Genomic DNA, 26846 nt, shown 5'->3' on the forward strand with positions numbered 1-26846 from the left:
CTGGTCACGCACCTGGCAACGCGTCTCACGGATTCGAAAGAAGATTGGTGGGTGCGAGAGCTCGTTTGACAGACTAAGTAAGGGCAGGTCACCCTAGTTTGGCTGCCGACGGACGCTGCGCAGACGCTGGGTGACCGCGAGGCTTCCGCGAGAAATCACGCCGTGGTGACCGTAGTGACCCGTTCGCGCTCTGTGAGGGGCTGCGCGACCTCTGAAAGAAAGGCGGCCAGCGGAGTGGATGCGAATCTGTACAAGATCTCGATGGTGCCATGCGCGTCCACGACACCGTCTTGGCGGTGGGGGGAACATTCTAGCACTAACCAGTACAAAAGCTGTGACGAAGTGTGTGTGGCGGACCTAGCCCGGTCCTAAAACGCGACCTTATTTGTCGAAATATTCAGTGGAAGGATGGCCTGTAATTGAGACAGTAATCAAATGTTGGATAGTGGTATTTTTGTTTCGCTTCATTTTTTTAAAGAAGATGTGCAACAGTATCGTATAAAAACATCTCTCAAATAGCTTAGCCCTGACTGGTATTTAGATGCTCAGAATTCCCTGCATTTTATTTGGAATATGTTGTTTGGGACTTTAATCCCCAGCACAGCCCACATATGATTGCAGCCAGAATTTCCTCGGGGAAGGAGGAGGCTAATGTCAAACTTTTTGTGAAGTTTTTTGAATCTGGACCGAATTCCTTGCAACATCGTTCAGTATCTTGTGTGAACCTCTTGGCTTATGAGAGCGGATGACGCCCTCCCCCCATCCCCCCCCCCGCTATTTAGCTACGCACCTGAGCACACAAGCTCAAGTCAGCATGCCACTCGCCACAGTGAGAAGTCCAGTGGCTCCCGTCTGGACCCCGTCGCTCGCAGTCCGCCTGCCGAGGCCGCGCCGGGCCGGGCTGCTCCGTCTCCGGGTCGCGTGGCCGTGGTATAGGGGGCGCTGGGGAGGCGGCAGCGGCAGCGGCGGCCGAGCCGAGCCGAGCCGAGCCGAGCGGCGCCGCTCCGCGCCGGCGCTTGTAGACGCGCGCGGGTCGGCGGCCGGTGCGGGCGGCGCGTCGGACGAGCGGCGCCGCCTGACTGACCTGGTCACCTGGCCTGGTCGAGCCTCTGGCCACCATGGGTGTCGCCGAAACTGTGCACCGCTCCGCCTCGTGCCCGCCCAAGAAGAAGTGGATCAACGCGTACAAACAAGGTACAGCGCGCTGGATGGTAGCTTGGGGGGGGGGGGGGCGGACGTGTATCCGCAGTTCTGTGCCACGTGCTCTGGTCCGCCGTCGTGACACCGGTCAGGACCCGGGACGGTGCTCTGATCACGTGCTCCGGTCCGCCGTTGTTATACTGGTCAGCATCCGGGACGGTGCCCTGACGCTGCGGTCTTTAATCACACGGCTCCTTGTCATCCCGAGCGCCGCCCGCAGCTTGCGGATCGGGTCGAATCGGATCGGATCGATCGAATCGAATCGAATCGAATCGGATCGGTTCGGTTCGGTTCGGTCCGGACCGGATCGGATAGGATCGGATCGGATCGGATCGGATTGTGCCGACGACAATTCATCGATCGTGCCGCGAAACTGACATTTTCCGATCCGTGGTTTAGCTTTGTTCTTTTCATGACATGTTCAGTTACCTGTTTCGTCACTTGCTGTGCCGGCGTGTCCGGGAGATCTGGATGGTCGGCAGTCTTCCGGGTTTCCAAAGCGACAGCCGGCTCCCATGTGCCTGGTTCTGTCCACTGTCGACCGCCAGCTCCTCCGTGGACTGCTGTGTGACGGCCTTCTCTCGAAAGCCGCCAGGCCACTCTCAGTCGTCCCCCGGCGCATGGCGGAGCTCCCGTGCCCGGCGGCCTGATGTGCGCGCTCGTGTTTGTCTCCTGTTGTCGGGCCATCGTCGGTCGATGGCGTTTGGCCGATGTGGCTACTCCAGTCGGCGCTGTCTCCTGGCGGTCGGACGAGGACAGAGTGTTTCTCGCTCTGTCGCCTGGTGCGTCGGCATGGCCGGCTCGCGAGGCGCCGTCCAGAGCGGCTCCTCCGGCGCACCCGACAAGCTGCGCTTCCTCGACAGACACGCGCGGCGCTCTCCGTTTGATGCGGCGACAGGCACCGCGCGAACGAAAAACCGGCTGCCTGCATCTACATATAGCATGAATAGGTGGGCAGGACGACCCTTCCACCTGCTCGTGACTGGGTCCCGGGCTGCCGTCGCTGCCTCGCGGCTGGCGCCACGGCATCGGGCACACCACTCGCTGTCGTTTCAAGCTGGCTGTGTCTGCGGCGAGATTTTACCCGATGGCAGCGGGCCGCCCTGTGCCGCGCCGTGTTTGTTGGGACCTGGGACACGACTGACTTAATAGCTGCGACGGCGTGCTTGCGACACCACAACCGGATCAACGTCCTCGCTGGCCTTGGTCGACGGTGTGTGTGATTCAATAACCTCGCCCGCCCGATCGCCGAACATGTTTGCTCCATGCTCAAGGTTGGCCGGCCTGCTCGGGGCGAGTTGTTGGCTGCAGCAGGCGCTCGGTGGGCGGCAGCACGCGGCGGACGCGGCTCCCTCCTCGGCACGTGGCGCTGCTCGCCGCGGGCCGGTCGACTGCGGCAGCGGCAGGTCCAGCGACGGCGTCCTCGACATGACCCGGTTCCCGACCGTCCGTGGGTCAGGTCGCACCGCGTCCCAGGCCGCCGTTGAACGCCGGGGCGCCGCGGCGATATCCTCGGCCGGTCCGCAGCGGCGGGATAAGGTCCGGCGCGCTCACCGGGCGGGAATGCGGTGGCCGCCCGGCGCCCGCCCCCGCTCGTCTGGTCTGACCCGCCCCGGCGCGGCTGGCCGGACCCGTCCCGGCGCGGCTGGCCGGACCCGCCCCGGCGCGGCTGGCCGGACCCGCCCCGGCACGGCTCGTCGGACCCGCCCCGGCGCGGCTGGCCGGACCCGGCCCGGCACGGCTCGTCGGACCCGCCCCGGCGCGGCTGGCCGGACCCGCCCCGACGCGGCTGCTCGGCGCCGACTTTGGGACGCCACTGGCTGGCGGTTGCCGCCAGTCGCCAGCATACTGTTGTTCCTGGCGCCGCCGCGTCCCCAGCGGCGGCCAGCGCTGCTTGTTTCGCCGGCCTCGGCGCCGCTGCCGTAATGACCGCAGCGGTTCAGGCGGCGGTAAATAATCCAGGATTGCTGGCGTGAGGCCTGTTCGTAGGTGGCGGATGTGCCCCACCGGAGCTGTACCGGGGCGCCTGATTACTCTGCAGCGATCCACGGGTATCGGTGTAGTGCCCGCCCGCACTTATCTGAGCATCCGCTAGAGTTCCGTAGTCTGAGCAGCGCGAGTGGTTGTCGACGTCGCGCTGCCCGCCCGCACTTATCTGAGCATCCGCTAGAGTTCCGTAGTCTGAGCATTCTTGTTTTCCAATCGCGCCGCAGCTAGGATTTCTCTCCCTGCTGACATACACCTTGCATTAGTGACCATTGATGCAGCCATATTCCAGTATAGATGCTATCACAGTAATACTCATGTTGCTGTCACGACTAAGTTCTCACTGCCTGTGATCAGTTTGAATAGTTTGGACCGGCCCTCTGTGTGTTTGGACAGTTTGGTACCCACCGTCTGTATGTGTTCTCACAAGCATCGGTAACGCCCATCACATTATCGGTCACATCTGTTTTTGCTTCAGAGGGAGTTGTCTTGAAAGGATTGTTACACAAACGTGCCATCCCAGCGCCGATATTTATGCCGTCTTTGCTTCCACGTAATCTGGGGCGTGCTATTGGAGCGTGTCCGAACACCACCCGAGCGACCTCAACATAGATTGATCCGTGCTTTGAAACGTGTCTGGGAGTAAAGCGTAATTACACTGATTGGCTTACTGCTCATCCATCCTGTGTATTTTTATAGTGCCTCACCTTTCTAACAGCCAACTAAATAATGCTCCAGAAGCTCCGATTCCGCATTGACTCGCGATGCCGGAGAGTCCGGCGCCCAGTTGATACCGCTCCTGTTGAGAACCGGTCACTCACAAAACACCACCGTTGCGTAAGAGGTGACGTCTGGCCAGGCGCGGCACGCGGTCATTCCCGCCAGGGACGTGTGCACGTCTTTGGCGCAGGAGCGCGCTCATTTTGTCGCTGCGAGATCTCGGCTGAGCGACAGGCGGGCTGGCATGTCAAAAATTGTCGCCACAGCGCAGTCCGTCGGCGGCTGCTTCCGCCTTCCTTCTCCGAGCTGGCGCGTCGCAGGGTGCAGCTGACCTTTGAGCCTTTGTGACACGCGTCAGCTGGACATGTAATCTGGGCGATGCAAGGCTGGATGTTCGCCAATATGATGCGAACAGGTTACGAGCCACTCTTCGTTGGCCTTCGTTCGTGTTCGTCCGCGACTTCGCTGCCAGCCGGCCAGCTGGTTATGCAGCGAGACAACACCTTTGTGTCAGAAAAACACAGGTGAAATGGTGGGCTAATACGTTGCGAACATGACACCAATCACGCAACATCGAGATAGCTCCACCCTCCCCCTAAACTTCACTCCCCCTTCACTCTAAAACATCGTCAATATGCTGCGGGGTTTCCCTCTTACCAACAGTTTGTATTCGTCTGTGTTCCTTTGCGACCCCATCCGTCGGTCGGCCAGCTGCTTGCGAACACGCCCGACCCGCGGTCAGTTCGTTCGCGTTCGTTTGTTAAGTGTAATCTGCAAATCCCAAACCTTGGAGTGGCGCATCCCGTGTGGGTGGCAGCGTGACTGCACCCCACGCACAGTTCTGAGCTGTTGGCCTTTATTGAGACGCTTTTTTTGTTGATTGTTGCTGTTCATTTATATTTGGATTATTTAAGACGCCCGCGACTGCAATGGTTGTTTGGTTCCCATCTTAGCTGAAAACATCGGTTTATTACTGACGTATTCTGTTATCTTCTATTTTCGAAGACGCAGTCTTGGCAGTTGAGAAAAATGCGACAGGTTTATTACATGCAGTGTTTTCTACCAGTTACCTTATGAAATCCATTCGTGTGGGAAATCTTCAAATGAAGGAAGAACAGAAAACCCTGATCTTTGCTGCGTTTCCTTGCCACGTACATTCTATTGTATGCATTAATTGGGCGGTAATGTGACTCGATTCGTAGAAGGCACGATCGCGGTTCGGTTGCACGCGCCAGGTCGGCATCGGCGCTTACCTTCCCGTCCAGGCGAGCATGCGTCTGTGTCAAGTTGGCCGGGCCCGGCCGCGCAAAACGAAATGCGCAATGCGCGTCCTGCGGCCGCGATTCTGGTACGGGACCCGTTTGTGTTTGTGTGTGGGTCTGCGGCGTGGCTGCGCCGATGTCCGTCCGCGACACGGTGTCTGTCCCGTGTCAGCTGATGGCGTAACTGTCTGTCCCGTGTCAGCTGATGGCGTAGCTGTTGTGCTGACGCGGACGGCCGGCCGGCCGGGTCGGTCTGTGACGCGCCGCCCTCTCCGGCAGACGAGGACAGTCGCGATGACGTCACGCTCGACACGCCGGCCAGCCGACGGCCACCGCCGCCGCCGCCGCCGCCACCGCCTCCTCCGCCGGCGGGCCGCCCCTCTCGATCGCCCTCCTCGTTCATCGCCACCCACCACAGCTACGTGCGGTCGCCGGCCGTGGCGCCGCCGCCGGCCGTCGGCCCGCCGCCACTCGGCTCGCCCGAGCCGCGCAACGGCGCACTCTCCGCCGCCGCCGCCGCTGCTGCCGCTGCCGCCCTGCCGGCGCCAGCTTACCGCTACGACAGCGCAGACGACATCCAGGAGCGGAAGGCGCGGGTCAGGTGAGCACCGCGCTCGCTCGCTCGGCCACGCCGCCAGAGGTTAGCGGCGGCACGGGCTGGAGCAGACAGCGTCGCCACCCGTGCGGGCGTGTCACACCGGCATCGCTCACGTGCGGAACGTACTTGTGCCCGGGTGGTGTGGGGTTCAGGAGCGTCTCAGCGGCTTCTTTGCAGAGTTTGGTCAGAAGTCATGATCACCACTATGTATATTGCGGATGCGCCATATCAGCGAGCCTCCGTCATACAGCAGACAGCAGCTTGATAGGTGCCGCGGAGCACACGGTACGCTGCGTGCGGCAGGGGGCTCTCTCTTCCGTGATGTAGGGTAGTAATGACGTGGGCTTCGCGGCGGTGATCTCAGAGCTGGTGGCATCACGCGCAGGTGTGTTTCGTGCTTGTCCAGCCAGTGTGCCCCGCAATGGATGACGTGGCAGCCACCTCGGAGCCGACACGCCAAGAGTCGCTGACGCCGGACTTACCCGGGCGTGGCCATCCTGACAAGGACAGGACGACCGTGAGCTGGGAGCTGTCGGTGTTTCGGTCCCCTGCGCGGACTGTCGCGGGCCGAGCGCGCCGCTGACCCGCCCCGCTCGTCCGCAGTGCGGGCACGCGCGAGGTGCACAACAAGCTGGAGAAGAACCGCCGCGCTCACCTGAAGGAGTGCTTCGAAACGCTGCGCCGCCAGGTCCCCGTGCTGGACGACAAGCGCACCTCTAACTTGGGCATCCTTCGCGGCGCGCTGCGCTACATCGGGGTAAGCAGCTGGTCGTCGTAGTTCGAGCTCTTGCTTTCTCTCCGACCCGACCGCTGTGGCGCGGCCTTGTCTTCCAGCCGTGCGTGGCGGGACGTGCCCGACCGACCGCGGATGGGCTCTGCCTGTGCCCTCTCTGAGAGTCTGACCGTGCTGGGGGGAGGGGCGCGCCCTGGCAGACTCGGTCGGACTCTAGCGAGCGTCCTCCATCGTTGGCTGAACTCGAACGAGCGCTCCCCGTCGTTGGCTGAACTCGAGCGGACGACCCCCGTCGTTGGCTGAACTCGAGCGAGCGCCCCCCGTCGTTGGCTGAACTCGAGCGAGCGCCCCCCGTCGTTGGCTGAACTCGAGCGAGCGTCCCCCGTCGTTGGCTGACCTCGAGCGGGCGTCCCCCTGTCGTTGGTCGGACTCGAATAAGCGTCCTCCGTCGCCGCCCGGACTCCAGCGAGCGTCCCCCGTCGTTGGCTGACCTCGAGCGGGCGTCCCCCCGTCGTTGGCCGGACCCGAGCGGGTGTCCTCCGTCGTTTTCCGGACTCCAGCGAGCGTCCTCCGTCGTTGGCCGAACTCGAGCGGGCGTCCCCCGTCGTTGGCCGGACTCGAGCGAACGTCTCTCGACGCCGCCCGCATTCCAGCGAGCGTCCCCCGTCGTTGGCTGACCTCGAGCGGGCGTTCCCTCGTCGTTGGCCGGACCCGAGCGGGCGTCTTCCGTCGTTTGCCGGACTTCAGCGAGCGTCCTCCGTCGTTGGCCGAACTCGAGCTGGCGTCCCCCGTCGTTGGCCGGACTCGAGCGGACGCCTCTCGTCGTTGGCCGGACTCTAGCGAACGTCCCCCGTCGTTGGCTGAACTCAAGCGAACGTCGTCCGTTACCGGACCGTCAGCGGACGGCGCTGGCGGTGAGGGCAGAGCTCAGGGCGGTAGATCCCAGGTGGTGGCCGCTTGGCACGGCCGAGGCGACGCGAGACGCTGGCCGGCCTTCCCCTGGCCCCGTTTTTCCCGGCGCGCGGCGTATGCGTCGGTCGACTCGCCTCGGCTCGAGTTTGAGGGCAATTGGCAACCGGTCAGGTGAAGGCTCCGAACGTCACTCGCCGAGCGTCGAATCATCGGGTCCGGGCTGTTCCGAAGCTGCGTGTCGATGAAGTGCAAGGCTGTGGGTACGGGATGAGCAACCGAGAGCCTACTCTAGCGGCTTCGTGCGGCCGTGAGCCTTGGTGTGCGCCGCCTGTGGGACCCGCTACCCAGCGTGTGTGTAACAATGTGTCACAGTTTCGCTGACAGGAAGATGTTCATGTCACCGGGCCCTCCTCGCGTCGGCTTATATATGGTATCTGACAGTCATGGCGCGCGGTGGTGCAACTATTTGGCTCGCTGGGACAGGATTGACAACAGGATCCTGAAATCTGCGCGCGTGCTCGAAGCATGCCGGAACTGCGATGCGCCCAGCAAATGCTTTGGTAGACCGCATCCGACATCGCATTTCTCATGAAGTGTTCCAAGACTTGTGCGGATATTGGATGAGAAGTTTGGCAATGGGCAACGTTCGCGGCAGAACGCCTGGTGTCCTTTGAAAGGTATGCTGGCAGCGGCACACATGCTGGCCCGTCATTGGCGTTCCTAGGAAGCCAGTGGAGCCACTACTGTTTCCTGCCTGCACTCGCTGGGCCTCGGCTGTGTTTTTGCGCCGGCTGTTCTCGCTGTTTGGCCGGGCGGCCGTGCCGCCGGTCACGTGTCTGCCGGTCTGTAGGTCAGTGAGGCCGCCCCGTCCCCGGCGGCGGCGGCGGCGGTGCCAAGGCGTGACCGGGTGGCCGCTCTGGTAACGATCCCGCGTGTCAGCGCGGCCCGGCGGGCCCTCCGATCGATGGCCGCCGGCACTCGGCCTCCTCCCACCCGTCCCAGCCGCCCGCCCCCTCCCCCTCCCCCTCCCCACGGCCGCTGCCGCCGCCGCCGCCGGAGACCATCGATTGGACACGCAGAGGCTGCGGCCGCCGCCGGGCTCGAGCCGCCTCCGCCCGTCCGCTGCCGCCCCGTCCGGCTGCTCTGTCCCTCTCTCTCTCTCTCTTCACTCCGTGGGATGCTCCCCAACTTAGCTCCTCTTCCACCACTGATGGTGCCCAGTTGCTCCCCAGCTCGGCTCCTCTGTCACCGCTTACTCTGCCCAGTTGCTCCCCTGTTCAGCTCCTCCGGCACTGACGGTGCTCAGTTCCTCTTCCGCCACTGACGCTACCCAGTTGCTCCCCTGTTCAGCTCCTCCGCCACTGACGGTGCCCAGTTGCCCCCGTGCTCGGCTCCTTCCCACCACGGACGGTGCCCAGCTCCTCCCCCTGTGGCCCACGTGTGTCGGCGTCACAGCGCGCCATGCCTGCCGCTGTCCTGGTGACGGTGGCACCGGCTGGCGGCCGGGATCGCCGGGTGCGTCGGTGGGCGGCCGGGTCCGCCCGTGCCGATCTGCTGCGTGCCGGCGCCGCCACGTCAGCCCCGATCCCGCCCACCGACCGGCCCGCTGCCTCCTCCGCGGTCGGCGGCGCCCTGCCCACGGGCGCCGCCCGCGGCTGCCAGGCGGACGAGGCGCGTCACCGCGCCATTGCGATGACGGACTGGGCGCCGGTCGTTCTGACGTCATGCCGCGGCGTGTGGAGCGGCGCTCGTCGTCCCACGTGACCGATCTGGGCACGCCTCTGTGACGTTGGGAGCGTACGAGGCGTTGACGAGTCCGCCAGGCCATCGCTTCGGAAAAGCGCCGGGGTGGGTGTCCCTGGCCGACTCACGCTTCTAATCGTACGGTTGGTCTGCTCCAGATAAAGGCGCAAACGCTTCCCGATGTGCTACCGTTACACTGTCAAAAAGAGGACCGTAAGTCGTTATTGGATGGGGAATCCACGGCAAAAAAGAAGAAATTGTTGCAGTCGGGTGTCGCCAGTCCCGAGGATCGCCTGCCCAGACCAAAAAGCACCGGCGCTAGGCGTCCGACCCATTTCTTGTCGCTGCGACCGGGCGCGCTATCGGCCATCTGGCCGCCGCGTCGGACGGCTGCACGTGGCCGGCTGGCGGCGGCAGCGGCCAGCCTCGCCCGGCCGGGACTCTCAGCCTCGCCTCGCGCGGCGTGCGCTGCGTGCTCGCCGGCCTTGGGGAGCGCACCGGCCCGCGCGGGGTGATAATATGACCTCTGCGCCGCCGCCGCCGCCGCCGCCGCCCGCTGACGCGGTCTGGTCGTGCTCCGCCGGCGCGGCGGGGAGGGCCTGTTTGTGGGAGCGGCACGTGACGTGCGCCGGCGCGCCCCTCCGTGCAGCGGGCGGCTCGTGCCGAGGCGAGATTCGGCCGCCAACCGACTGGTGCCGAGAACTGGGCCGGAACGGGCTGATATAGACTGTTGCAGTAGTCCTTATTGTTTGGAGGCTGCTGGATTTGCATCAATCTCGCCTTTGAATTCATTGACATTTGAATTGTTTGTTTCGGGCGCCATATTGGATTGTCCGCCGGAGGCGAGGACGCACATTGCTTTTGCATAGTGACTGTTGGGAGAGATTTGCTAGTCGCAGGTGTTGTGTGAAGGGTCTCCTCTTCCGTTTTTGTTTTGTAGGAGGGGGGGGGGGGGGAACATGATTATTCGGGTTGCAAGACCATTGCACGGCTGAGATGTACAATGTCGTAAATATGAAAGTAAAGACGAGGAAAAGTGGAGCAGTGCCGCGGCGTTCCAAATTCAACTCGGGGACTGACTACGGACGGGCCTCTAGACTTCCCCGGTTAACAGACCCAGCCGGCGTCGTGCCGGTGCTTTGGTTGGGACCCCAGTCGGGTGACCGTTGAGCCGACTTGTGACTAGCGGCAGCAGTAGTCTCTTCCCAGCGACCTAGGCCGCCCCTAGCCCTCACATTTCTGACGCGGGTTATACCCGGCGACTGACACCGACCGCCCGCCGTGGCGACCCGTGAGCCTTTGCTGACCTTCACGAAGCCCAATCAGCGCCGCGGGTCGATTTCTGGGTCGAGCGCGCTGCACCCCTGGCGGCTGCGAACGGAACTGTTGCCTGGCAGCCGGCCAACAGCACGTGATTCGGCTCGTTTCCACGCGGTCGGTCGCTGATTGGCCGGCTGGTGGCGGGCGCGGCCGCTGATTGGCCGACTAGTGTGGCGGCGATCGTACCGATTGTGAGCCGGCTCACCGCGTGGAAATAGCTGCGACCACGGCCGGCTGGCGTGGTGCCAGCGCTGGGCACACGAGCGCTGGGCGAACGGTGGTCCGGTGGCGACCGAGGTGTCGGACCGGCCGCCCACCGCCCACTACCGGCCACTCGCGCCGTTATGTAAGCGACACACACCGGCGCCCGGCGGCGTCTCGGAGGGACAGCGGCGAATGGGTCTCTTCAGCTTTGATAGGCGACAGGCAGCGGCTGTCTGCGAGCGCTGAAGTCGGCTGCGCCCGCGGCGCTTCAGAAGGCGAGGCGCCGCGAGGGGTCGTGCGGTCTGTGTGCGGTCTTGGGCAGAGATGACTGACCCGTTTGACCTCCAAAACCGGTCTTCGTCGACAGCAAATGAAAGTAAAGCCAACGGATGGCTCGGAAACGGATCTTGGTGTGTAACGTTGAAGTGGAAACTAGTGACAACAATATTGTGATCCGTTGATATCGGTGCGGGCCACCTGCGCGACCGTCAGGCTGGCATTATTTAGATGCATGATTTTGATTATGCGTACTATATTCATCCATATGACGTGACGCAGTGGATTGCTTGCGATGCCCGTTGCCCTGGGGGCACGCTGGCGACCACCGCGATACGGTCGTGCCCATCTCGCTGTCGCTGGGATATAGCTGAGAAAACCGGCAGCGAGTTTTGCGCCGCCGAACGCTTCGAGACGAAAACCGGTATGCGCCTCCGGACGCTTCCGGTGGCGCATACCGACCAGCGGCCGACGCGTCTAGCACTGGTGTACAGCGTCACTTGTCTCCGACACTGGCGACTGATGGCGCCCGTGTCTGGCAGTGAGAAGCGTGATGCCAAGTGACGTTATGTTAGTACGAGCGGAAACCTTATCGGCTCCGTACGATGGTGGCCAGTCCGCTCGGAAAGAAAGCCCGGACGTCAATGTTGGACTGCGCTGCCAGACCAGGCGCGGTGGGCTCGGTGCAAACAAAACGTGGGCGCGTGAGCCGTCCTTTTTGAGGCAGGCCTCCGTGCTGACGGCGCTGACCGTTCGGCGGCCGTCGCATGAGGCGGGATGCGGCGCTGTCGGCGCTGTCCCGCCGGTGGGCGGCCGCAGCCGGCGCCCGTCGCGTCCACTCCAGCCGGCCGGTCTCGTCCGGCCTCCAAACATGTGCGGGGCCGGCACGTGCCAGCGGTCGGTGGCGGCGCGCCCTTCGACCTCGACCGCCGCCCAGACGCCGCCGCCGGCCGGCCGGCCGCCTCTTGTTGCCTATTTTTACCGCGCCGGCCGCGCCGCGCCGCGCCTCGCCGCGCCGGTCCGGTTTCGTGCCGCACGCCAAGACGCGCCGGTAAACAGAGAACTGAGCGCGCGGCCGACACCGCTTCCTCGCAAGCGCGCCAGCGCCGGCCGAGGAGTCGATAGGCCGCGCCGCCCCGCCCGCCAAGCACGTGCCGGGCACGCGCCCGGACCGGAGGGGGGGAAGGGGGGCAGAACACCGATCAGGCTGATATAGGCACCGTCGGCTCGGTAATGTGATGCATGGTGGGGTGTGCCGCTACGGACAGTTCGGAGAACATGCCTGCAGGATGAGTACTTTTCTGTGTTACACAAACAAGCGTTTCATTTTCACCCAATTTGTCTCGGCCGTTCTTCGAGAAGGATGTCATCCCAGCTGGCCGAGGCTCAAGAATAGCGTATATCACCATGCAGATACAACTTGACAATGAGCACGATCAAATTTGCTTCAAGCTGCACCTCACACAGTGCATGTCAATGCGACAAGAAACATCTCACTCATCTCCTAAGTGGACTCTTATTAACCGGCCCTTACTTTTAGGTTAAAGCTCTCCCGGCACACAGTGATGCTGCATTTCTATCTGTCTTTAGGCCGAATGTATGGTGTGTAGTGTTCCCTTTTCCGTCGCTTGTTTAGTGGTATGTTTTCACCACAGCTCATACTGGTATTTTGCATTACCTCCAAGCGTGAGTGTAATGCAGAGTGGGAATTTGTTTTGGGGATTCAGGGTTGGATTACCTTCTTCCTAACCACGTCGACGATGAAGATTTTTATCACCTCGCACTATGCAAAGTCGTGCAAAAAGAAGGTTTTTGTATGTTGGCATTAGCATATTTTGGCAAAACCTACTGGTTCCTTTATTTATGCTTTGTTTATCAACAACTGCCTTAAAAAGCTATGATTGCCAACTAAGCTTTTCGCACTCATGCTTTCCAGGTAACTGTCTTTGACTAAACTAATCTCAGCAAGCCTTCAATGTCATACATAGTTCACCACCATTAGAACTGCTAGCTCTCCTTCCCATCTAAATATCTCAGGAGTAGTTTGGAATCTGCATGCTGTTGACTTGCCTGGCTATGGCTTGAAGCCTTTGGCAGACCATTTTTTTGGTCTGCATATCTGTTATCTCTATCACAAAACCTGCAGCAAGACAATGGGTACAACCACAGGCACGGGTGGGCACCCTTCTCCCCCAAATGTCCGACTTGTTTCTGTTTGAATGTACAAATGTTTCTAAGAGAGGTTTCACAGATAAATAAATCAATGAGAACTGCGATGTCCTGTAAAGTTAAGTACAGCTGAGTGAGCTGGTCGGTTTTAGTTCTTCGCGGGTATTGCGTACTTCCTTGATTGTTTGCATTTGAATCGAAAGCCGAAATAGCTTGTATTTGATAATAGCTAAAATAGCTTGTGTTTGAATCACGATTCGGATGCTAAATACGCAGCAACACCCAGCACCTGCGCAGGACAGATTTAACCCCCGACCTCAACCGGCCGTCCCTACCTCCTAGTCTGCGGCCGGCTCCGGTCCGCACACGCGACCTCGGCCAGGTCACGTGGACAATGGTCCGGAGGCATAAACACAGCCGGCCGCGCCGGTTAACTGCTGACCAGGCCGCGCCCACGCGGCCATGCGACACGTTGTTTTCTGTTTTGCCTGCATACTGCATGATCTTTATTACGTAATCGATGTATTGGCGACTCTAGTCTAGTTTTGGTGCGCGACATTATTCAGCGATGTTCCCACTTCTACAGCCTGGAATTATTTGCGTTATTCTGCCTCGACTTCGTATCCGACGCCATAGAAACGAACGAGGCTGGGTCTCGTCAGTAAATCGTTGGTCAATGAAAACAAACTGATCGCATATTAGCAGACCAAACGGCGACGATTCTTCCAGTCGTCTTCATTCGAAAGCACAATTGGCATGTGCCAGCCCCCACTTCGACGTAAATTGCCAGTGAAACAATTTCAAAAGCCTCACGATCGACGCTCGCTGACCACACCGATAGCGGTAGTGGTCCGACAACCACCACCACTTAAACAACACAAGCCGCGTCGAACGTACTTGACTCGAGTGCTGCTGTCCAGCCCGCAACCTGTCCTGCGGTCGGGGGCTTCCGTGGTAACTTCGAACAGTGGCGCACAGCAACGAACACTGTGTCCCGAGGCTATGCACGTGAAACAACATTAAAGCCACGTGGCAACGGCCCTATTTGCTACACCGGCCCTATGTCGATAATTATTAGTTGGCTCCGACCCTCAAGGCCAAACATGATCCATAACACTGCCCCACGATGTCATCTGCGGAGACAAAGCGGGAAAACGTGTTTGAGGTGGGATGTGGTTTTCTATCCAGTTGTTTACTATTCAGTCGTGTCCTTTTCAGTCCAGCCCCCCCCCCCCCCCCTCCATCTTTGAGGATGAAGTGAGCCAGATCCGGGAGAAACCTGTCTTAGCGGGTTTTTTTTAGGTAAGTTTAGCCATTTTCTTCAGTTCATCACCCCAACCAATTTTATGAAACTGCATCCCTTTGGCGGAGGCTTAATGATGATGACACGCGCCGGCTTTACCACCACCTTTCTTCAGCGTCCAGTCCACAGCACATCTCCTAAGCAGAAATCGCCTGTATCAAGAGGCTGGTGGATCAAAATCACTCTGGGACATTCGGAAGTTTACACCAGCTGCGTCGGGGCGCTGCAGGTTTTGTGGATGTCAGCCGTATTGAAGCCGAATAATGAGCTGAAGCGTTTTCTTGCACTACACATCGCACACAGAGAGGGCGCCGAATTAAAGAAAATGAAATGCACAAAAGTGCAATGTCTGATTAAAGTTGTGTTTTGTTTCTAGTATATAAATGAGTACACTGCATTTTTTTAGAAACCAAAACCTCCATAGCGTACACATGCAAACCATGATCAAAACCGGTTTTAACTGGCAATATCCAGCCAGGCAGGCCTGTCTCAGCTGGTTACTGCCCACCCTGATTTTGAGAGGTAGGTCTTCAAAGCTTTGTCACATGTAGCACCTAATTGGGATTCAATGTTTTACGCAAGCGTTACCTGCAGTGTGGCCACTAACCAATGCCCGCCAGCTTTGCTGGGCATCACTGTAAGGTATCGTGCTGACGTAGTTGAGCCAGGGTCTTCGCTTCTGCTCACCTGAGCCAGCAGTGTCGGGATGTCGTCAGGTGCAGTGTGCAATCGGCCGCGCTCATCGGACACAATCGGGCCATCTTTTGCGGGCGGCGCCGGAGCGAGGCAGCAGGATGTCGGGCCCACGCGCGGCGTGCCGGACACGAGATGACGTCACGAGAATCCGCCGCGCGACGGGACGCACTGTTCGATAGCCAGTGACGTCAGCCGTCGCTCGCTCACGGGACCGAGGAGGGAGGGGGCTGGCGCGGACTGACATCATCAGCGACTGGTGAGGGGGGGGGGGGCTTAGCGCCGGCTGGCCCGGCGGAGGAGAGGTGATCATTCGCCCATCAGCGACCACGGCAAAACGTCCAGACTGGATGGCATAGCCGGACCCCTGTTAGACCGCATCGGCCGATTCCCAGGCATGGCTCACTTCATGTTCCGGCTGACGGGGAAGGGGCCGGCTGCTCACAGCTGGCAGCCCTGAGCAGCCAGCTGGAATGTGGCCGCAGCCTCTAGCCGTAAGCGAAGCTGTGCTCGTGCACGGACTGAGAGCACGTGAGCTGACTGGAGCAGCATGACTCTGGTCGTGCAGCGCCGCTGGCGCCCGAGCCACCAGACTGCGGCGCCGGCGCGCGGCAGCACGTGCTGCTGCGGTGGGAGGGGTCCAGCGGTGTCACGTGTGGCTGGTATGCCCTAGGGACCAGATGGGCCACGAGATTGTGAGCACGGGCGCAGCCGGCCGGCGACCAAGGCCGCTGCGCTCAAACACGGCTGTCAAATGTCAGCAAGTAAATGTCAGCGGCGCCCCCCCCCCCCCCCCGCAAGCTGTTGATCCGCAACGCTTCGGTGAACTAGAGGCTAGTCTGCGCCCGCTCCGGGATGCTCGCCGCCGCCTGATGACCGCCCCTGCCGCCGCCGGCGCGGTGCCGTGATGACGGGCGGGGTGGCGCCCCGGGGTGCTCGCCGCCGCCTGATAGCCGCCCCTGCCGCCGCCGACGCGGTGCCGTGATGACGGGCGGGGTGGCGCTCCGGGATGCTCGCCGCCGCCTGATGACCGCCCCTGCCGCCGCCGGCGCGGTGCCGTGATGACGGGCGGGGTGGCGCTCCGGGATGCTCGCCGCCGCCTGATGGCCGCCCCTGCCGCCGCCGACGCGGTGCCGTGATGGCCGGCGGGGTGGCGCTCCGGTCTGTGCCCGCTCCGGGGTGCTCGCCGCCGCATGATAGCCGCCCCTGTCGCCGCCGGCGCGGTGCCGTGATGACGGGCGGATTGGCGTTGTGGGGTGCTCGCCGCCGCCTGATGGCCGCCCCTGTCGCCGCCGACGCGGTGCCGTGATGACGGGCGGGGTGGCGCTCCAGACGCCGCCGTTGCTCGGCGCGGGGGCTTTTCACGGCTGGCGTCTGGCGCCCGTAGTCTCCATCGATTCCCACCAGACTTGTATTTCGATTCTGCTGGGGTGGGGTCTATTCATAACCCAAACTGAAGTGGATTGGGCTGCATCCGAATAAAATTCAAACGACAGTTGAATAGTATGGTTGGATCCAAAGCTGATTCCGAATCTGGAACAAACTTTTATTATGAATAAATCTGTTTGCAAGAAAATATACCACTATGATGCATGTTTATGTTACAGGACGGTGTGTTTGATCTCATAGTTTTTCAATTGACTGTAATTAACTTAGCAATACAGAGCTTAGTATCATGCATGCGCCTGCATCAGGGAACAGGAACATGATGATAATGCCTACTTATGCTCAACAAGAACCGTCTTTAATTGATTCCGAATCCAAATCAGCTGAATACCCAGTGAGGTCCAACCCCAGTGCGATTCCAGCTAAAACGGAATCAACTCTGGAGGCGAATTCACCCTCGCTGTGGTCGAGGTCATGTCAGATCGCCGTCCGGTCCCCACCGCCTGAAGCGGACGCGTTTTGCCGACCTGTCCGGCGACCCACAGCGTCAGGCGCCGGGCGTCGAGCCCCGCTGTCACCGGACCCGTGTTCCGCAGACGCTGAAGCGGAAGGAGCGCGAGTGTGAGCACGAGATGGAGCGCCTGGCGCGCGAGAAGATCGCTAACCAGCAGCGGCTGGCGCAGCTGAAGCGCGACCTCAGCGCCAAGTGGGACCACATCGACTTCAGCACCCTGCTGCCGGACGGCGCCGCCGCCAACGACGACTCCAACTCGACGCTGTCGGCCTCCGGTGAGCCGGCCGCCGCCGAGCCCGTGGTGCCGCTGTTGTGACGGTTGACGCGTGGGCGGTCAACGTTTGGTGTGTGCTGGCGGCACACCGCTACCGCCAGTTGATGCTTTGTTAACAGTTTTGAAGAACGCATCGATCTTTTGTGTTCGCTGACCTCGCGCTACCAACAAGAACAGTGGCAGTGGGTGTACAGGCCTTGCTACCTCAGGTATTGGACTCCTCGGTTCCGGTTGGTGGGCACTTGCCTAACCACGCCGTCGAGGCGTCCTGAATCTGGAAATCGTCACCACCTCCACGGCGTGCAGTAACGAACGAGTCTGAGTACTGGCGGTGACGGAACCCCCGCCCACCCCGTGACGCCGGCCCGTCCCCTCCCCCTCAGAGCGGCTGGACGGCGACTCGTACCAGGAGAGCCCGGAGCGCGAGGAGGTGGGCGGCGCGGCGTCGCCGGAGCCACGGCGGCGCGCGGCCGAGCGACCGGCTGCCGCCAGCCCAGCCTACCTCACCGGCCACTCGTCCGGCTACTCGTCCAGCTCGCCGACGGTGGCGGCGGCGCCGGCCGGCGAGCCGCGACCCGGCCAGCCGGCCGGCCTGGCGCGCCTTGCCGCCATGGCCTCCAGCCAGCAGAAGCTGCTCGTCACCACCGGCCACAAGGTGTCGGTGGTGCACGCGGCCGGCGGCGCCGCCGCCGCCAGCGCCGCCGACACGCCCCTGCTGCACGCCGAGCACGGTCAGTCGCCGGCGACGGGCACGTCCGGTGACCGCGCGGGGCTCCAGGCTTCGGACGCGTGTTTGTATGTCGTGGTAAGGGAGTCGCCGTGCTCGAGTTGGCCAATGCACGGGTTGGCTGCGGTTTGGAATTGTAATGCTTGATGGCATTTGCCCGATGCCGCTCCGGTTCACTCACGAGGAGTTCGCCTCGCTTGACCCTGTGTTAAGTTGTAAGCGCGCTCGGGGTGTCTGCCATGTCGTGCGTCGGAATGCCTTGCGTTGCGAAACATGCGGCACCACATAAACTGTCATTGTGTTTTTGAGCATCGTGAACTCGCCGTGCCGGTATGGGTAATCGTCGACCGAGTGCCAGCGTTTTTGGCAAGCAGTCGGCCTGTTTTTGATCTGGGAACGACATTTGTGTCAGACCATAATGGCAGGCCTTTTGCGGCCTGTCATAGGAATACGTGCCAGTGGAGGCGTGCCTGTGCGCTTTAGTACGGATACACGTTGTCACTGGCGGCCGTCTGCATGTGTTGACTTGATGTGAGTCCGTGTCTGCGTTTTGGCTGTGTCCTTATCAATGTCTGTATCTGTGTATGTGTGTCTATGCCTGTGTCTGTGTGCGGATGGGCCGGCTGCAGGCGCCGCCGATAGTGCGTCTCTCGTGCGCGGTGAGCGAGCGCCAGCCGGCGCGCTCTCACGCCTGGTTGCCCTCTGTCGGCCAGGGGTGTACGTGCCGGTGACGGCGCTGCCGGAGGCGGGCCGCGCGGCGCCCACCATCTCGTACGTGGAGCAGCCCCTGGACGCCTCCCGGAAGGCGCTCGTGCTGGAGACGGTACCGGGACACATCGCCAACGTGCAGGTGAGCGGCCGCGGCCGTCGGCTGGCGGCTGCTGGAATGTCTGCCGCTCGCGGGTGCCAGGCTGCTGGAATGTCTGTCGCTCGCGGGTGCCAGGCTGCTGGAATGTCTGCCGTTCGCCGCTGCCAGGCTGCTGGAATGTCTGCCGCTCACGGGTGCCAGGCTGCTGGAATGTCTGCCGCTCGCCGGTGCCAGGCCGCTGGAATGTCTGCCGCTCACGGATGCCAGGCTGCTGGAATGTCTGCCGCTCGCCGGTGCCGGGCTGCTGGAATGTCTGTCGCTCACGGGTGCCAGGCTACTGGAATGTCTGCCGCTTGCGGGTGCCAGGCTGCTGGAATGTCTGCCGCTCGCGGGTGCCGGGCTGCTGGAATGTCTGCCGCTCGCCGGTGCCGGGCTGCTGGAATGTCTGCCGCTCACGGGTGCCAGGCTACTGGAATGTCTGCCGCTCGCCGGTGCCGGGCTGCTGGAATGTCTGTCGCTCACGGGTGCCAGGCTACTGGAATGTCTGCCGCTCACGGGTGCCAGGCTGCTGGAATGTCTGCCGCTCGCGGGTGCCGGGCTGCTGGAATGTCTGCCGCTCGCCGGTGCCGGGCTGCTGGAATGTCTGCCGCTCACGGACGCCAGGCTGCTGGAATGTCTGCCGCTCGCGGGTGCCAGGCTGCTGGAATGTCTGCCGCTCGCGGGTGCCGGGCTGCTGGAATGTCTGCCGCTCACGGGTGCCAGGCTACTGGAATGTCTGCCGCTCACGGGCGCCAGGCTGCTGGAATGTCTGCCGCTCGCGGGTGCCAGGCTGCTGGAATGTCTGCCGCTCACGGGCGCCAGGCTGCTGGAATGTCTGCCGCTCACGGGCGCCAGGCTGCTGGAATGTCTGCCGCTCGCCGGTGCCGGGCTGCTGGAATGTCTGCCGCTCACGGGCGCCAGGCTGCTGGAATGTCTGCCGCTCGCGGGTGCCAGGCTGCTGGAATGTCTGCCGCTCGCCGGTGCCGGGTTCTCGGTCCATCCGAGCCGTCGAAACCGACTGACCTGTCTGAGCGGGCGCCTCAGCCTGCTTTGTTGGCATGTAGAAGTGCCCGAACCGTGTGCCGTTTGTGTCGTCGAGGCCGGTGGGCTGCGTCATCTGTCCAAGCCGGGGGACACCGCTGGACCGGCTAGAGCTGTGGGACCATTGGGGGGGGGGGGGATGGGGCGCTGCGGGGTGGGGTGCAGTCTGCGGGTGTATCGCTCTGCGCTTGGACCTGCGAACGTCGCTGGCGAGATGCATGGGGTCAGATCGATGTGTTGTATGCGAGGCGCTCTGGCGGCGCCGGTGCTGCGCCCTGGCCTGACGCGGAGGACGTGTGCGCAGCTGATGCAGTCGTCCGGCGGCGGGGTGCGGCTGAGCGGCGCCGGCGTGCTGGCGCCGCCTGCGCTGCAGGTGCTCACGCCGGCCGGCGTCCGGCTGCTGTCGGCGCCCGGCCCCGGCCACGGCTCGACCGGCGCAGGTACGGCCCGGCCCGGCGCTGCACGGGCGGGACGCGCGTCAGACGCGGGGTGGCCTCCCGACGCAGGGCTGTCGGAGCTGTCGACGCGGAGGCTCTACAGCTCCGACGCAGACACCGGAGCTCTCCCGGCATTCACTGCACAGCTCCGACGCAGACACCGGAGGTCTCCCGACATTCACTACGCAGCTCCGAAAGACACCGGAGTTCTCCCGGCATTCATTGCACAGCTCCGACAGACACCGGAGGTCTCCCGACATTCACTCATAGATCCGACACAGACACCGCAGGTCTCCCGGCATTCACTGCACAGCTCCGACAGACACCGGAGCTCTCACGGCATTCATCGCACAGCTCCGACGCAGACACCGGAAGTCTCCCGGTATTCGCTCATAGCTCCGACAAACACCGGAGGTCTCCCGGCATTCATTGCACAGCTCCGACTCAGACACCGGAGTTCTCTCGGCATTCATTGCACAGCTCCGACAGACACCGGAGGTCTCCCGACATTCACTCATAGCTCCGACACAGACACCGCAGGTATCCCGGCATTCACTGCACAGCTCCGACACAGACATCGGAGGTCTTCCAGCATTCACTCATAGCTCCGACACAGACACCGCAGGTCTCCCGGCATTCACTGCGCAGCTCCGACACAGACATCGGAGGTCTTCCGGCATTCACTGCACAGCTCCGACACAGATACCGCAGGTCTCCCGGCATTCACTGCATAGCTCCAACACAGCCACCCGGGGTGGGAATTTCGATTGGAGATTCAGGTTTGGAGTGCTTTTTCTTAACCAGGTCGGAGGTAAAGTTTTTGTCAGCTTGCATATACGTGGTCGTGTAAAAAGAAAGCTATGTGTGTAGCATTGGTATATCTTGGCAAAATTGACCGCCTAGCTTTCTCTATGTTAAGTTTATTAACAACTACATTAACTAGTTTCGATTATGATAAGTTGGGTCATGTTCATGCTTTCCATGTAGATGTCTTGACTACACTCATTTCAGCTAGCTTTCAATACAATGTATATGTCACAATCATAAAAACTGCTAACTCTTCTTCCCATCTCATTTTCTCAAGAGTGCTCCGTAATTTGTATGCTCTTAATTTGCCTGGTTACAGCTTGGAGCCTTAAAGAGATCATCCTTTTGGCCTGCATTTTGCCTAAACAGTATATCCTAAGCTTTTGTCTCCTTCCCAAAACCTTCAGCAAAGCAATGGGTACAATGACAGGTCGTAGGTCATCGCTCCAACCAATTTTATGAAACTGCATCCCTTTGGCGGAGGCTTAATGATGATGACACGCGCCAGCTTCACCACCACCTTTCTTCAGCGTCCAGTCCACAGCACAGCTCCTAAGCAGAAATCGTCTGCGTCAAAAGACAGGTGGATCAAAATCACTGTAAGGCAATAGAAAGTTTACACCAGTCACTTGGAGGCACCACAGGTTTCGAAGGTGTGAACCGTGTTGAAGACGGATTCCAAGCCGGAGCTTGCTTTCACACAGCATCACGCAAATGAGATGCCGAATTAAAATAAAAAAAATGGAACGTACAAACCCGCAATGTCGAATTGCCATTATTTTAAATTTTTAGTACGTAAATGAGCATACTGCATTTTTTAAGAAAAAAACAACAACTCCGTAGCACAATACGCAACGTATGGGGACGCCCCAGACACTCTGGCGTTTGGGTTAGACAGCGGCTTTTGTTTATGCGAGTCACGTGGGTAGCGAAGACTGGGCCGTACCGGCGTGATTCATCGGCAGGGTTTGCCGTCCCGCGCCATACGGGTCACGTGGGTAGCGAAGACTGGGTCGTACCGGCGTGATTCATCGGCAGGGTTTGCCGTCCCACGCCAGACGGGTCACGTGGGTAGCGGAGACTGGGTCGTGCCGGGGTAATTTGTCGGCAAGGTTTGCCGTCCCGCGCCAGGTGGGTCATGTGGGTGGCGAAGACTGGGTCGTGCCGGCGTGATTTACCGTCAGTGTTTGCCGTCCCGCGGCAGAAAAAAGAACAGTTTCTCAGTTGCTATGATCACTTCGCGTGGCATTCGCAGTGAAGATGATCGTCACAACCACCGGTGACGACCGAGAGCACTGGCCAACGTGTCATGGTTATGTTAATAATTGTCATAGTTCAGAACAGATTGTGTCTGTTGATTGATAACAGATCGCGCTTTTTTCTCCTTCGAATCCAGTGCTCACCGTGCGCGCTACTGTATGTTTTTTTTTAATTGGGCACATGCGATCTATAATATTTTGAATAATACTAATGCGTTAATTTTCATGCATTACTGCCCCCCCCCCCCTTCACAAACCATTAACAAAGCAGTCACAGTTGGAATTAAATTCCACGTCGTGGACATGCAGATTGTCTCTTCCCGTATTCGGGGACATGTGAAGGGAACGACGTACAGTATAGAGCATGCTTATTTCATTTTCAGTATGGGATGTGGGTTGTGTGCGCAGTTCCTACAAAGTGGGCCAATACAGATATCTACTGGCGTTCTGATCCATTTTACTGGCTTCAGTAGCGGGCATTTCAGCGACGGCTGTGCCATTTGTGAGCATATTTTTCCGAAGCGGCCTGTATTCCAGTAGTTGGGAAGTTGTGACCATGCTTACGCTACAACGACGTTGAAAGCCCGCGTTTCCGGCCGGTATGACGTCTGTAACTTGTGTCGCCACGGCGATAACGTCATTATCACGCATCCGTTCGTCACCGAACTCTTGGCTTGCGTGTGCGCCGGTGACGTCACTGTGCGATGTTTTCAGCAGTGATGACGAGTTCGATGAGCGGCGGCCAGCGGACGGTGCTGACGCTGCCGGCCCGCACCACCCTGGCCCAGCCACGGCCCATCCACCCAGGAGGTAAGCCGGCCGACCCGCGGCCGCCGGTGACCAGTCACCACCGGTGCCAGATCCCGGGACGGGCGCGGCCATCTGCGCCGAAGTCGGTCCCGTGCAATCAGGGCGGGGAGGGGGATGTTTCGCCCGGCGGCGTCTTCTTTTGGCCCACAATCGTGCTCGCCCGGCTCTTGTAGCGACCACGGGGCTGCGTAAGCTCACGGAGCCAGTTGTGTGGGGTAAAACGGTACGTGCGTGCGTGCTGGCTGCTGTCTCGGGCTGGGGGCCGGTTTGGGAGGCGGCCGTCTGCGCCGGTCAATCCGGGCGCTCAGGCCGGCACTCGGCCGGCCTGAGCGTGTTGCCCCCGGGGCGCCGGCGATCGTGTTGTGACCCGTCTCTGCGGCCGGCAGTCTCGGGCGTGACCCACCTGGTGAGCTCGTCGCTTCCGCGGCTGGTGACCCAGTCAGTAACGCACCTGGTGGCGCCCGCCAGCCAGGCCACCATGACCGTCCTCGGACAGCCCAAGGTCAGCGTCTGACCTTAACACCCGCCCAGAGCCTCCCGCCGCTGATGATGGGTTGTCGCATGTGGCTTGGCCGCTCGCCAAAGGTCAGTCAATTGACTGGTGGGGCGCGAGAGTAGTTATCGGTGAGGTGCCGTAACGTTTCTGATTTTGCATCATGCGCTTGACTCGTCAGTGCGAATGGGACCTATGCGATGCAGCTGTAGCATTACGTGCCGCGCGATGCCTGACGGGTGACCGCTGTGTCCGCCCTCCCTGACACGTCGGCCTGTCTTCAGATGAAGCCCGGACAGGTGCAGATGAAGCAGCTGCCCATGATCACGCCGTACATCAGTAGTGCGTCGCAGTCACCGCTCGGCAAGTCGATGGTGGTGGTGACAGCAGCCGGCCTCGTGCCCGTCTCCAAACACTAGGTCTCCATGCCGATCGAGGGCCGAGCTGGCCACGCGCCTGGCGGTCAGAAGTAGAGTCCACGTCCGCCACTGTCGGCGGCGCCGCCCTGGCGGTCAGAAGTAGAGTCCACGTCCGCCACTGTCGGCGGCGCCGCCCTGGCGGTCGGAAATAGAGCTCACGCCCGTGGTGGGCGCCGCTAGATGGTAGCGCGGCGGCGCGCCGAGTGGCGTCGGTGTCTGATGTAGCTGAGTTTGTGGGCGAGCGTGCCGTCCAAGCTGAAGCTGCACCGGCCAGTGTTGGATTCTCTTCAGTAGACCAGAAGGTATGGGCCCTCCAAAAGAAGCCTAGTGAGGTGGGGGTTCTCTGGAGGATCCGTCAGTGGATCCGTTGACTCTGTAGCGGACATTTTGGGGGTGTGCGCTCGCCGGCCGAGCTGACGGTGATGGATCTGCTAACTCGCGGGCCCCTAGCTGCGGTGGGACCGCCTATGGCTGGTCCGCCGGTGTGGGACCCTCCCCGTAGGACGACATCACCTGTAGTTTGACAGTCGCCGGCTGGTGAGGCTGCTGCTCGGCCGTCAACTGGGGATTGCGTTCGGCCGAGGCAAGTCTTCCTTTCATGATTTTGTACAAAATGTATTGTTACCATGGAATTAAAGATGTATGATCTCGTTGGATCGGTATTGGCCCGTTTCTTTGCCGTCAACCCTCACCTGGTATTTCAAGCCGTACTCAACATATCTGGAGAAATTATGAACCGAGTGTAATGGCACCCAAATCTACGTACGCTTACAGATACGACACAATTTGGTGTCACCCCTATGGCGTTACGTTAAACACAATGAATAAGAGGCATACTTTGTCCTGTTCAGGCTGGCTTCGACTTCCTTGCTTGTGGGCACACTACGTGGATAGCCTTTGGCCAGTTCCTAGTCTTTTGCGGGCGTCTCCAACTGGATTTACCTCGATGCAGGCTAAGCTGCGTCACCTATTACGGCATTTAGCAGTGCGTAATGGTGCTCACCTGTCGTGATCGCTAATACATCAACGTTGTACGTCCGAACGTATCGGGCGCCCACATGACTGGAAAGACGGCTGTCATGTTTTGCTGTCCCGGCGGACGTCTGCGTTCTTTCAATGCTGCTGACTCGACTGGGCCTCGGATTCTGATCAGCGCCCTCCTCTGTCGTCAACTGCCTGACTCCGTCCAAGACTCTCTAAATCCCAACAAGCACGCTTTCGAATTTGCTTCCTTCGTTTCCAAGCGGTCCAATCCTCTAACAGCCCATGTTCTGAAGGAGATTTAAGGAAACCGAAAGGCGGCCCGGCCAAGGAGTTCAGCGAACCCCGTAATCGCAAAATCCGTAGTCATTCACAGTAGTTATTCAGGTGGAGTGCGGCTCGGCCGAGCGCGGGCTGGGAGTGGGTGCGCCGAACGGGCGGTCGGTGGGCGATGCTTCCCCCGACAACGGCCCGCTCGCGAGTCGGCGGCGCTGGCCGCGTCATGTCACGCCTAGTACAATGGCCCTGCCTCTGCGAGCGCCGGGCATGGGGCGCCGCCGGGGCGCGGGCCGACGTGGGTGGGTGGGGGCTCTGTCCAGGCCCCGCCGTGCTCTTGTTTTCAGCGTCTGTGATGAATCTGGCGTGACTAGGCTGCTCGTTTCTGATGCGTTGCCGTTTGTCTGATGTTGCGCGGAGGCAGCTTGTCTGCAGCGGCCGCCGGCGACCGGGCCGCCTCCCCCGGGCTCGTGTTGGAGTGTCTGGTTTTACCTGATCCTGTCCGCCGGCCTCCGGTGTGGGGGCCGGCCCTCCGGCCGACGCCCCAGCGGCGTCGGCGTGTTGCCGTTCGGTTCGGGTTGCGGTGCTCTGTGATATCGGGATGCGTATGCAGTGGCGGTAGGGTATGCAAGGCGCCCGCTGTTTCCTCGGTGTGGTTGTTTTGGTTTGTGGTCTCCCCGCCCGCGCCGGGCGCTCCGGTTTCGCTTCTGTTTTGTTCGTTTTATTGAACCTGTCTCGAAGTGTGCTGGCGAGACTGGCTGGCCGGCACGCGTGGTCCGGTCACCTGCATGTGAGGAGGCGATCGGCCGCCATTGATTGGCCCTAGACGCGCTGTCGGTGAAGAGGCGTGGCGTCGGCGCGGCCCCAGGGCTGGCGCCCCTCTGCAATAACCACTAACAGGCCCGGACACTGGGCGTCCCACCGCCTGCCTGGGCGACCTTCGCCGCTGGGCGCACGCCCTCTTTCCTTGTTAGGCATGAATTGTATATGATGAATATCTAATGCTGTTCAGTATATTGTTGACCGTGTACCCTCATTGAAATACATGTCCATGATGATATCTGGTTTGCACCTGTTGATGAATCGTATTGCTTTTCAAGCAAGACAGAACGAAGGGACGCAGCACGTCCGACGGGTTAATACACAATGGAGCACGGCTGTGGTACTGCTGGTGAACTGTCCCATAGTGTCGGATCCGTTCGTGGCCATTGGGGGATCAAAGTATCCCGCGTAGACATGCAAGCCAAAGGCCTTCTGTCAAAGCTGAGCACGCCGTGTTTTTGCAGCCGCGTGTAGAGACCGATGACTGCAAAATTAGGCCAAGAGTGGCTGAGATGCCTCCCTCATGTATGCGCCTGGCTCCCAGTGTTGGTTCCTGGTGTCCACAGACTGTTCTGTGTAAAACGGGACCTTGTATATTGAGCGCCAAACCCTGGTTCTGGCTTTCACTGGTCCT

At 60.8% G+C, this 26846-nt stretch overlaps 2 protein-coding genes across 2 annotated transcripts; both read left to right on the top strand.

Annotated features, from left to right (window-relative positions):
* The first annotated feature begins 1037 nt into the window (after positions 1-1037).
* Positions 1038-20216, top strand: LOC119109241 (max-binding protein MNT). The gene is made up of 8 exons (XM_037232834.1): positions 1038-1194; positions 5448-5769; positions 6370-6523; positions 17102-17294; positions 17677-17837; positions 17877-17973; positions 18734-18908; positions 20213-20216. The coding sequence occupies exons 1-8, from the start codon at positions 1119-1121 to the stop codon at positions 20214-20216; spliced, it is 1182 nt and encodes a 393-aa protein (XP_037088729.1). The 5' UTR covers positions 1038-1118.
* Positions 20217-20310: 94 nt separating this feature from the next.
* On the top strand, positions 20311-26442 carry LOC119109657 (uncharacterized). Its single transcript, XM_037233375.1, has 4 exons — positions 20311-20348; positions 23126-23221; positions 23608-23723; positions 23999-26442. The coding sequence occupies exons 2-4, from the start codon at positions 23131-23133 to the stop codon at positions 24131-24133; spliced, it is 342 nt and encodes a 113-aa protein (XP_037089270.1). The 5' UTR covers positions 20311-20348; positions 23126-23130; the 3' UTR covers positions 24134-26442.
* The last annotated feature ends 404 nt before the right edge of the window (positions 26443-26846 follow it).

Source organism: Pollicipes pollicipes, unplaced genomic scaffold (assembly GCF_011947565.3).
Source record: "Pollicipes pollicipes isolate AB1234 unplaced genomic scaffold, Ppol_2.1 Scaffold_7231;HRSCAF=8579_pilon_pilon_pilon, whole genome shotgun sequence".
Classification (NCBI taxonomy): domain Eukaryota; kingdom Metazoa; phylum Arthropoda; class Thecostraca; order Pollicipedomorpha; family Pollicipedidae; genus Pollicipes; species Pollicipes pollicipes.

Excerpts from the sequence above, each read along its gene's own strand:
- LOC119109241 (XM_037232834.1), top strand. The coding sequence starts at position 1,119 with ATGGGTGTCGCCGAAACTGTGCACCGCTCCGCCTCGTGCCCGCCCAAG. Across the intron at positions 1,195-5,447 it reads GATCAACGCGTACAAACAAG|ACGAGGACAGTCGCGATGAC; the intron begins GTACAGCGCGCT and ends CCTCTCCGGCAG. Across the intron at positions 6,524-17,101 it reads GCGCGCTGCGCTACATCGGG|ACGCTGAAGCGGAAGGAGCG; the intron begins GTAAGCAGCTGG and ends CGTGTTCCGCAG.
- LOC119109657 (XM_037233375.1), top strand. The coding sequence starts at position 23,131 with ATGACGAGTTCGATGAGCGGCGGCCAGCGGACGGTGCTGACGCTGCCG. Across the intron at positions 23,222-23,607 it reads ACGGCCCATCCACCCAGGAG|TCTCGGGCGTGACCCACCTG; the intron begins GTAAGCCGGCCG and ends TGCGGCCGGCAG. Across the intron at positions 23,724-23,998 it reads CCGTCCTCGGACAGCCCAAG|ATGAAGCCCGGACAGGTGCA; the intron begins GTCAGCGTCTGA and ends GCCTGTCTTCAG.